The sequence below is a fragment of the Colias eurytheme genome, chromosome 23 (genome assembly GCF_061535395.1).
Source record: "Colias eurytheme isolate Ceu_HAF_F1 chromosome 23, ilColEury1 Martin Lab GWU primary, whole genome shotgun sequence".
Taxonomy (NCBI): Eukaryota; Metazoa; Arthropoda; class Insecta; order Lepidoptera; family Pieridae; genus Colias; species Colias eurytheme.
In genome coordinates this window covers 8,067,977-8,079,987 of record NC_143002.1, presented here as the reverse complement: position 1 = coordinate 8,079,987, position 12,011 = coordinate 8,067,977, and the positions used below count along the sequence as shown (strand labels likewise).

Here is a 12,011-nt window from a genome sequence, read left to right as displayed (position 1 = left end):
AGACAGCTATCAGATGACATTGATTAAAATTGAACGTGCTAAAACCGGTGTCAATGTCACGGATTGATATGAAACTTGGTTAAAATTTGCAATTAGCTAGATAAGTTATACACGTGCACATAATAAAAAATAACTCGCACAATTTTCAGAAACAGTTTATTCATAAAACAAACTATGATTGCCATTACTAATTAGTTATTACATAACAAGTATCCGATCGTCACAGGTTATGGCGGGAAAAACTAGCATTTGATTGGTGGATAGTCAATTTGAAATTATTAATTCATATTTCATATTGACAATGACATATTTGTGAACACCGTAAATAAAAATAAAGGTCTAATTCGATGTATTAATTTTATATAAGTCTCAAAAACGGCGTCCAAATATGAATAGCGGCGTTAAATCGAAAATTGGCATTGATTCACCCAAGACCCCAGGCGGAATAAGTAAATCTCTACTAACACCATGTAGGAGAGTGGGATTATCAAGAAAGTGGGGTAAAAGAGGACCATCCCCATTTATATCTCCACTTTCTAATGGAAACAGTAGCAGTGCAGACGTTAAAGTGGAAAAGGATAATAAAAAAAGAAAGAGATGTAACAGTGAAGAATCAGATTCTATTCAAGAGATTGAAACAGAAATAAATTCTACACCAAGATCCAGTACTTTAAGCATTTCCAATACAAATGACACACCTGTACGTAATGTTTCGTTATCAAAAAAGAAATCCAAGACTTTATTAATGAAAGAAATTAAGGAAACTGAGAACATAGACAGTATTAAAGATGTGGATGCAATGCTAAAAGAAACTAAAAGTGATAATACTGAAACAATATCTAATAATTCAACAATAAAAAAATCTAGTCCCTTATCAAAATTGTCTAGAATTAATTCAAAAAATAAATTAATTTCTAAAAAAATAGCAGAAAAGAACATTGAAGAGAAATCTCTTAAAACTGATAATGAAAGCAAGGAAAATGGGGACACTAAATGTGAAAAGACTGTAAAGGAAAGAAGTCCTAACAATTTAACTAAAGAATGTGTAGTTTTAATTCAAAAGAAAATGATTAAAAGGTTGAAATTAGATAAGGTCGAGCAACAAAATAGTAACGCTAATAACTCTATTTCACAAACTCTTTTTGATTCTGATTCAGACGACACTCCGCTATGTGCATTGAGTAAAAAAGAAAACATAAAAACCAACACGGACTTAGATAATGATTTTATAGATACTAAAGTTGTAAAATTACAAGACAAGAAAACATCAACTACGGGTCTGAAAACAAAAATAAAAAATAAAGTTACACCGAAATTAAAACCAAAGATTATAGAAATAAACACATCCCAAAACTCATTTGACGATGATGATGATTTTGAATGTTTTAATAAAAGAACAATTTTGGTTAAGAAATCCTATGACAAAGTAATTAAGCCTGTAAAAGCTAAATCAACGGGGTCGATAACACAAAGGGATATTGATGAATTAAAGGCAAGAATAGAAATGAAGAAGAATTTATTAGTTGCTAAAACGATGAGCGAGGATACGGAAGAATTACGAAATTTAATAAAGAAATGGCAAAGGGGATGCCAGGAAGCTCTCTTTGAACTATTTGATCTGATGCGGAACAAATTTCCTGATAAAAAGAATATGGATTACTCTGAAATATTGCAGACACTGAAAATACCACCAGATTTAGTTGGTTATGATGTAGAAAATGATTGTTTTGTTACACCTGATGATAGAAGCTTAATTTTATCTAGTATTAATACATAATGTTATGTTAAGAAATAAATTGTTATATTTTTATGAATTTCATGTTTCTTTTACTATAAGTTAATGTATTATCACCTGCCTATGTGTTGCAAGTATTATTTGAATACCTAATATTTAAAAAAATGTATAACAATTTTAATACATAAGTTGCCATATAATGGTTTCATTTACAATTTATTTAATAAAACTTAGAAGATTTGCAAAGACCAGTGTGATACCTAGTTTTTCACAAATAAAGCTATACTGGAAACCTAAAAATTACAAAAAATTATTTCAATAAAAACAACTCACTCTAAATACAAACACTTTATTGCTATATACATTACACTACAACATTACAATAATCTAAAATCTATGTGAACGAACTGGGTTTTCTGGATCAAACAGCTTGGGGTCCTTCAAGAAAGATTTATCTTTGTAGTAATATGGCATATATGCACAATTTTGGGCTTTCCGAATTTCTTTTTCCACAGCAGCTTGTTTTGCTTTACACAATCCAGTTATGTGTCTTCCGTATATCCTGCCAGTATATGGGCTTTGGAACTGAGAAAGGAGCCTGTAGTTCTTATAGTCTGGTGTTATATTCATCTTGCACAAAATACATTGACGGGCTTCTTTTTTAAACGGATTCTCCATTTCTACTGGAGCATCTTCGTCAACTGCAGCCGTGGATGTGGACCGAATGTTTGCCAATACAATTCGATGAGTGTTCGATACTGAAATGAAATAAATACAATTATATATTTACGAAAACAAAAGTAAATAAGACATTTTTTACTTGAATAATTTGCACTAACTTATACTTCTGATCGATATATTCTTTAATAATGCCATTTTCTGATATGAAATCAACCTTATACGAATATTTTAATTGAAAATATTCCCACTTTATTATTATAACCTAAAATTATTATTATTGTGTGACAAGTGACAACTAACATTTGTCAACTAAGTGACATTTAATATGTATATAGTCTATGGTTAAGTAACACAGAAGCACAGATTTTTTATTCCAGAAGAGGCGTACAGAGACAAGATTCTGTGGCAGAGAAGCACGAGAAGTATAATAATTTATATAATAATTAATATTAGAGGTGCAGGCACAGGGTACAGCTCACAGGTATAGACAGGATAAAGCCAAAAGTTTTAACGTCAACCTCTACAATTATATCGACCTACACAATTTATAATCAGAAAGTTAGGTACTTCATTTTTTTTTCTTTGAAATATATTGGTAGAAGATAAAGTAATTTAAACACGACTTTCCTGCATTTAACCAAATAAAAAAAAGAAACCATTTCTTTCTACTTATTTTTTATGCATTTTGATGCGCCTTGTCGTCTAACGCGTAGAGCCAACGTAGAGCAAATGGTCTTCTAGGCATTAGAGCTCACTGCTCTGTATTTTATAGTTGCTTTTGAAAAATGAACTTTAAATTATGCAAAAGAGAGAAGAACCACATTATTAGTCTCTAAGTAATTAATTGTCAAAAGAAAAAGTGGGCAAATGTGGTTTTCGTGAATATAGTTTTCCTTTTTGACTCTACACATTGGAACTTATTGGTTCGTAGAACTATTAACTATCGACATTTCCCCTTGAAATTCCAGGATGCACAAAAAAATAATCAACCTACTGAATAAATATTGTGTACAAATTTGTTTTATTTATAAAATCACGAGTGTAATTCTTGGTAATAATTATTTTATTATCGTTTGTCATAACTTAAATTTATTACTTCACGATAAGCTTATAAATCAGCGCATAATTCGTGATAAAAAATTGTAGAGACTCAAAATACAATTATAAAAAATGAGTATTTTCGGAATTTCATGTACTTGATGCTAAATTTAAACGCCTTACAGTCAACGATAGGCAATTTGATACATTCATGCACCCATGAATTATGAAAGGATACAATATTATAAAAAGCGGTTTACACTGAACATAGGCCTTGAAGGCTGTTATTATTTTGTACTTATTTGTACTTCGTACTTAATAAATTCAGATGCATAAAATTAGTTATATTACCATACAAATAAATAAACGTATGCTACATAATATGTAACTCTATAATATAATACAGGATGTCCCACCGTCGGTATACTAAGCTCAAAGGAGGTTATAGTTTTGCATATGCTAAGTACGTAAAAAATACTTATTAAATTCCAGACGCATTTTTTTTCAAATCGATGAATTCTTAAAACTCACCCCTAACAAGCAACCCGCCCAACTTTGCCACCCGCACTTGAGCTATCGTTTAAGATTATGTTTTCATAGACAAAAAGCTCACATTAGCGAAGAGGTATAGGCCAGCTGCAAGAAGCTAGAGAAGAAAACATGGATTTTAAGTTCAAAATTTAGCAAAAAAATTTTGACGTAATTTTGTTGTAAAATATCAGTGTATGCAAAACTACAAGTACCTTCGCGCAAAGCTTCGCGCTAAGTATACCGATAGTGGGACACCCTGTATAGAGCTACACTGGTAAAGTTTAATCTTGAACATACAGTCAATGAATTGTAGAAACAGACATAGACATTTTCAGTTTCTTATAAATAATAATAACAAAATGTGATGGAAAAGGAATTGGACGATGCAGCCCCCCCACCAATTCGTATTTCTTACCATTCGCCGTTTGCAAAAATATGACAAACATGTCGTAAGTATAATTTTAAACTTACATAATATTATATTCTAAAAAACATATAAATTTATAAAGACTCAGCCACTCGTGAGTTGGTCAGGCATCCGCCCCGGAATGGCGCGAAAGGATGCGGGTTCGAGTCCCGCCTCGTGATCGAATTTTTTCTATTCTTTATAAATTTATATTTATAAAGCATTTGAATGCCATAAAACCAAAAATATCAATTTATATAAAAACATACTTATATAACAAAAAGGCTTAAATATCGACGCTAAAGTAGGCTTTTAATAATTTAAATAATAACTAAACATAGATAGAGCGTGACTCTACGTGGTGGAAAATTTTATATTTCATCGAATCACCAATAAAAAATTAAAGTGCATATCGTCAATGATAACTGCATTTTGCACGTTCGTTGGATTTGAGCACGAAATAACCATCACGATCAATTTTATACATCAATAAAAATATAATATGTCGTAATTTTATGAAGCTCCTACAACCTGACTGCTGACTACGTAATATTTGCGATGTCTAATGCGTTGTACCTACCTACTTTATTTACCCATCTTTTGCAGTTTGTCGTAATTGCGAAAACGGACAGCATATTTCAACATGTCCACTTAGTTGGTTAATGTATTATGCAACCGTTTTGAAATGCACGTTTCGTTGCGGAAATGGCGGGCCGGTGCATTGCATTTCCTCCGGCCGGATAATAGTTGGTGAGGCTACGCGCGGCAAGAAATTGGTTGAAGACGCGCGTCGAAACTACGTTCCGAGTTCACAGCCGGCGAAGCCACTGTCCGTGACGTACGTGGCTAACTGGCGAAGTCGATACCGTATCGAAAACCTAAAACAAAAACGCAGGAATCGAAATTTAAATTAGAAAGTGTTGTGTTTACGCGCGATTTTCCGCGCCATACAGTGACAGTGTCATCAAATTCTTGTGTTTGTGGTCTGTGACTTTTTGTTTTTTTTTAAACTTTGGATTTCGAATTCCTGGTAAGGGTTTCTTTTTTTTTAATTGTTAAAGCTGGCTATGATATTATTATGATCGTGTGTAATAGCAATAGATAATGTAGAGCTTAGAAATGCGTTTACATAAGTTTCCGTGTTATTAGAGTATTTATATAATTTCGTTACAATCTACCTCGGTAAGGGAGCGTTCGAAAGTTTGTGTGTCGGGAAAAGTAAAAGCGTTGCTTACCTATTGCTTACTCAAAAATACCATTGAAATTACGCATAGACGTTAACGTACCCAATGCAGGCGTAAGAAATCAAGGTTGTGAAGAGAAAGTGACCTGGCTGAGGGGCCGACTGTCTAAGAAATGACGTGTAAATACTGTCTTCTGTTTTGTTTACCATAAACATTATGGAAAATAAACGGAAAGGTTTTTTTTTTAATTTATTTATTTTACTCTACATTTTAAATTACATTAACGATTTTTATTATTAATTGCATAAGCTGTATTTCATAAATATAAAAGTAAATGGTAAGTTATGTTCCAGAATTTTAATTCTCCTTAAGTTATACGTCATCAAATAAGTTAGTATGCTAAGTTATTAGATACCTAGATAATATGTAATTTAAAATAGTAATGTTATAGCATAAGCGCAATGGTTGAGTAACAGCGTCTATGATTGGTTCGATTCACTAGGTTTGAATTATTACGATAACCGTTAACGTGATAAATCGCAAAGAGATTAAATTTATTTCATACTAGCGGTCCGCCCCGGCTTCGCCCGTGGTACATGTTTACGTTTTCTCTACATAAGAACCATCCTCGTACTTCCAGGAATATAATAAAAAAATAAATTTTCGAAATCGGTTCAGCCGTTCTCAAGTTATGCGCTTACCAACACATTTTGCGATTCATTTTTATATATAAGATTTTATCTATAATCTACATTAAGAAGAACTTACTAACATAACAGGATTTTAGCGTAATATTGGAAAACAAAAGCTATCTGAAAATTATTCATTTATCAAAATTACAATTATTATGATCATCACTGTCTCATTACCACTCATATATCTAACATGAAATATTAAAAAAATTGTCATTGCACCGAAGCTTTGACAAAGTATCTACATAATACTTATTTATCTGTGCTTTGGTATAGTAGAGCTAGTAGAGGTATTTTACACAGTCGCTCTCAAAAGGATGGAAAGAAAAGTAAAAACTGTGGTAAAAATCCGTAAAGTTCTTTTTTTTAGATAAGTTTCAACAAAAGTTCTAAAAATGCAAATTGAAGTTTAATATTATTATTAGGAAAAGCACAGAAATTACCGATTAAGTACCCTACTAGTGAAAAAATAATCAAAATGTAATATTTTACGCGACCGAGAAAATCCTTCAAACAACCCTGTTTTTAAGTTAAAAATATGAAGCTTGAAAAAAAAATATGAGCTTAAAAATTGAAGGCTTATTTTTTATTCGATTGTTGATAATTATCTGTGCCGGTTTTTAAACTTATATCCTGCTCTAGGTTCAGAATAACCAACTTAATTACTCCGGTTTTTCTCACTAAAAACACAAATATGAATAGAAAACATTAAACATCTCAATGAGGTTTAAAATTTTATATATTTGGATGCTAATTTAATTGTATAATATACTAATTCAACATTTTCCTGTTTTTTTTAATAGTACTCACTCACACAAGGCCATATTTTTTGAATTTTAATGAATATTTTAAATCTTAAAATATTATTGTATTACAAAGATGGCTCTACCAATATGAGTTATGAGTTATGACCTCATATTGGTAGAGTAGATATAATATATGTATATCATTGCACATTAAAAACGTCAGAATAATGAAAAAAGAAAGTTATTAAATAATATTGTAATAAGTATAAAAATACAATCAATAAATGTACTTAAACAAAAATAAATTGAAGACAAGAGCGTGTTTCACAGTGTCCCGGAAAAGGATAATATAAGTACATATTTTAATAATATATCTAAAGTAAAATACATAGTTATATGTATACAAAATATATAATATTATTTAACATAAAACAAGTTAATTCTAGTTGACCCGGAAACCGTAGTTCTGCAAGAAACAACCATGAAAATAAAAATATAATTTTACGGCCTCTTCTGAATGCTCAAACCTACCACATATACATAAAAAAATCATAAAATTTGGTCAACCAGTTTTTGGGAAGCTCTAGGTTAGATTTTTATACATAAGAGGAAAAATTAAAACATATATATGAAAATTAAGTTTATAATCATCCTAGTTGTGTTTTTGAATCGTCTTTATTCAATAGTTTTGATAAAACATCAACCAATAGATCTGATATTTTATATATGTATTTGATTTTATAAGACGAGAGTAAAGAAATAGCGCAAACATATTCACATAATATAATATACATACACTCTATCACGCTTCGGTAATAACACAATTGACAGTGGTAATAATATCTCCTTAATATTATTAACGTGACTCTACGACTCTATATCAATTATCAGCGGATATTTTTCTTACTGCTGCTGCACGGGCACAGACCATATTCCTCACTGGCCAAGTACGGGATGCATCTTGAGCTGACATAATATCCCAATCCTTGTTAAATACATTAATTATTGGAACGAACTTTTGGAACGAAGTTCCTTATCGCACGTTGTGAAAGGGGGCTAGACGGAAAAAATTCTTACGAAAAATTTTCACGACCCTTTTTGTAAGAGTTGTAAGCTGTGTTAGATAGCCCCTTTATCGAGGAAGGCTATTATTAGGCTAAGACCAACATCATCACGCTAAGACCAACAGGAGCGGAGCACAGCTGGTAATTAATATGTATTATCTTTATAAAACATGGGTTCTTATATTTATAGTTTAAAGCTTAGCCATCCCGGCACGTAAAAAGGCACAAAACCAGATATAGGTAAATAAGTTTTTGTATTAGGTATCTCTCAGGCATGGTACGCGCTGAAGTTAAATTAATAATTCTCCTTCATTTATGTAATTAAAATGTTTTTTTTTTAATTTAGGTAGACGATTTAACTGCGTTTTCGTGCGTTTAATTTTAGCGCAATTTATGAAAAAAATACCTTAATCCTATCCTACTAATTAAATGCGAAAGTTTGTGAGGATGTATGTAGTATGTACCTATGTGTGTGTTTGTTACTCTTTCACGCAAATACTACTGAACCGATTACAATGAAATTTAGCACACATATAGAAGGTAATTTAGATTAACACATAGGATAAGTTTTATCCCGGAAATCTCACGGGAACGGGAACTATGCGGGTTTTTCTTTGAAAGCTAGTTTTTATACATTTAAACGTGTTCATAAGGCCTTACCTTCAAAAGCGGGGGAAGATAATATGTACATAGGTACTATATTTCTACATAGTTATTATTATCTTTAAGAGTAGAGCTTATTAGCAAGGGTAATATATTTATATGTATAGTTCCGGCTGTATATCACATCGTATTTCATGTTTTCCACTTCGATGAACAAAAGGAAAAACATTTTCACGAAAAAATTCGACACGCTCTCATTAATTTCTATTTCTCTACGTTTTGTAATCGTCCTGTAAACTATATTGTACTTAATAAATGATCTCTTAATCTAGCTAATAGATTAAAATCACTACCTACATAGTATAAAACAAAGTCGCTATCTCTGTCCGTATGTATGCTTAAATCTTTAAAACTAAGCAACCGATTTTGATGCGGTTTTTTTAATAGATAGAGTGATTCAAGAGGAAGTTTTAGTATATTTTTTTTTATTTTTTTATTCTTACTTTATTTAAAAGGGGTTTTGTCAACAGTTGACAATGTCACCCCCGTAAAAGCAAATAACACGATATTAGCAAGATATTAGCATACATAATAAAAATTAACTACTACCACCCAAATATAGTTTTATCAGCATCTTTGCTTCTCGAGAAAGAGGAAAAGCCAAGATGCTGTTACACCATCCCAGATTTAAATCACTATCTATATTAATATTGTACATTAATTGAGATCGTAAGGCCTCATTCCGAACACATTCCATCAAAATATGTGTAACATCATCAATGACATCACATTCTTGGCAATTAGGAGATGTACTTAGCTTTAACAGAAATTTAAACTTATTTGACGGGATGTGCCCCGAACGAAGTCTCATCAAAATAACAGAATTTTTCCTATTACATTTATCAGAATCGAACCAGGCCCAGTAGACAAAGTAACAATTACAAAACGATAACGAAGTTAGAAATCGCAAAAATGTATGGGATTGACATACGCCGCGTTAGATCACGTGGTCTATCTAATGTCAATCCCATACATTTTTGCGATTTCTAACTTCGTTATCGTTTTGTAATTGTTACTTTGTCTAAGGCCCCTGGGCGATGTAGGAGGCTGACACTGAATCGTCCTATACCAAATACCTTTTGTGAGTGAGCGCTCATTAAAATATTCATGCCATAAATTACTACACATTTTTTTTGCACAGGAAAGTACTTCGGAATAAACCGGTAGACTATTAAATAATACTCCGTCACTAATTGCCTGCCTAGCCACAGTGTCAGCCTCCTCATTGCCCGGGATTTTTAGTATATGTTTATATGTTTTTAGTATACGTTTTAGACAAAGCGAGCGAACCCGCGGGCGGAAAGCTAGAAGTTAATAAACCAGTATAGAAATATCTCTACGTTTATAACAGGGTATGTGTTTCAGAGATCTAATGATAATTATTATTTATGACGTGCTCCTGCGGGAAGTCATACGTTGTTTTAATTTTAAACAACCGAAGAGTTGTGGGCAAAAATCACCACTATGTGGATCCCCGACAATGGAAAACGGCTGCGCGTGATGGCAGGCCCAAAATCAGATGGCGAGACGAACTGGACTCTCATTGCAAGGAATGGACTAAAATTTCAAACAATCGGAAGACGTGGACAGAGGGAAGAGAGGCCTTTGCCCAGCATAATGATAAAAATAATTAAGATTTTACAATGCAAAAAATATACCTATGAAAAATATTGAGCATTGATATATTCATATTAAAAATTAAAATATAATAGCTATGAATATGCATATTGTAGATATAGGTATTTTTTAAATGAGTTTCAAATTAAATATTAATTTTAATTTAGTATAGATGTGATTGATAAACAGCGGTAGATAAAGGTATGTCGAGTAATGACATGATTATTAAAATATTCGAGAATACATACTTACGTAATATGTACATGCAAAAAGTAAATAGATAATTGTATAGTTAGGTACGTTTAATATTTTGAGATGTTAATATTATTCATACGTATATGTATATTAGACTGCAAAGCAATTAAATTAAATTCATCCATACTAATATTATAAATGCGAAAGTAACTCTGTCTGTCTGTCTGTTACTCAATCACGCCTTAACTACTGAACCAATTTGCATGAAATTTGGTATAGAGATATTTTGATACCCGAGAAAGGACATAGGATAGGTTTTATCCCGGAAATCCTAAGGGAACGGGTTTTTCTTTGAAAACGCGGGCGAAGCCGCGGGCGGAAAGCTAGTTTAATTATATATCTACTTATCATTCAGACGATTAAATCATTGTAATTTTTAATATTATTCACATGCAATTTAAAAAGTTTTGATGTTATATAAGTAATACTAACTTTCCGCCAGCGGCTTCGCCCGCTTTTTCAAAGAAAAAACCCGCATAGTGTCGTGGGATTTCCGGGATAAAACCTATCCTATGTGTTAATCCAAGTTACCCTCTATATCTGTGTGCTAAATATCATTGTAATCGGTTCAGTAGTACCTATTTGCGTGAAAGAATAACAAACACATACACATACATGATACATCCATCCTCACCAACTTTCGCATTTATATGTAATATTAGTTAGGATTAGGATATGATATGATATATTATTATAGTAGCAGTACCGAGTAGGATTAGTAGGATATAAACTAACTTAATACTACCTTCTTCGTGTTTTAAAATATTGAAGAATGAAGCGAGTTTATTAGGCCTTTTTCAAATAATTTAAATAACAAGTCTTGTATTAGATGAAACAGATTAGTTCAAGTTTCCTGGCTCCAAAGGGTAAAATTTAAATTAATTAAGAGCGAATTTTGTAGGCTCATTTGGTTATGTTTTACTAATTAATAGCAGAGCAAAATATTCTTGCAATACAACTTAAATTGTGCCCGTAGTAATTTTTTATAATGTTGCCATAATAAAAATGCAGTGTGAGGAGTGAAGACCTCGAATTTCAAATAGGCGAGCGTGAAGAAAATAAATTGATTTTCCAATGTATATGCGCATATTGATAAAATCATAAAAATACATAAATTTTATTTGAAAGGGAAAGAATATTTTTTATTGTCCAGTATTTACAGAGGTACCTATTCAAGATAGAATAAAGTACATTGCATCAGTAATTTTCCGCAAATTGAATATTGCGTATTAATAGCTTGGCCTATTGTTGAACACACAGGTTGAACACAAGTTATAATTTCATTTAATAGCCTTCGTTATTAAACAAGTATCATATAATTATGCTTCAAAGTCAAGTGTGTAAAGTATTTGTTTAAGAGAGTGATATTTATGAATATAATATATAAAACTCAAAGGTG

The 12,011-nt window shown here is 31.6% G+C and overlaps 3 protein-coding genes across 3 annotated transcripts in view; 2 read left to right on the top strand and 1 right to left on the bottom strand.

The window, feature by feature from the left end:
* Window positions 1-276: 276 nt before the first annotated feature.
* LOC149898416 (uncharacterized) lies at window positions 277-1,810 on the top strand. The gene has a single exon (XM_090115482.1). It carries the CDS (start codon window positions 389-391, stop codon window positions 1,775-1,777), a length of 1,389 nt encoding a protein of 462 aa, XP_089971608.1. The 5' UTR covers window positions 277-388; the 3' UTR covers window positions 1,778-1,810.
* A 258-nt stretch (window positions 1,811-2,068) lies between these two features.
* On the bottom strand, window positions 2,069-2,714 carry mRpS18C (mitochondrial ribosomal protein S18C). Its single transcript, XM_090115589.1, has 2 exons — window positions 2,575-2,714; window positions 2,069-2,493 (listed from the first exon to the last, which is right to left on the bottom strand). Exons 1-2 carry the CDS (start codon window positions 2,609-2,611, stop codon window positions 2,123-2,125), a joined length of 408 nt encoding a protein of 135 aa, XP_089971715.1. The 5' UTR covers window positions 2,612-2,714; the 3' UTR covers window positions 2,069-2,122.
* A 2,438-nt stretch (window positions 2,715-5,152) lies between these two features.
* snu (ABC-type transporter snustorr) overlaps window positions 5,153-12,011 on the top strand; it is a 75,720-nt gene continuing 68,861 nt past the window's right edge. Inside the window, exon 1 of the mRNA XM_090115607.1 lies at window positions 5,153-5,421. The gene's annotated coding sequence lies outside the window, so the exon portion shown is untranslated. The remainder of the gene's footprint in view (window positions 5,422-12,011) is intronic.

Excerpts from the sequence above, each read along its gene's own strand:
- mRpS18C (XM_090115589.1), bottom strand. The coding sequence starts at position 2,611 with ATGGCATTATTAAAGAATATATCGATCAGAAGTATAA. Across the intron at positions 2,494-2,574 it reads TATATCGATCAGAAGTATAA|TATCGAACACTCATCGAATT; the intron begins GTTAGTGCAAAT and ends ATTTCATTTCAG.
- LOC149898416 (XM_090115482.1), top strand. The coding sequence starts at position 389 with ATGAATAGCGGCGTTAAATCGAAAATTGGCATTGATTCACCCAAGACC.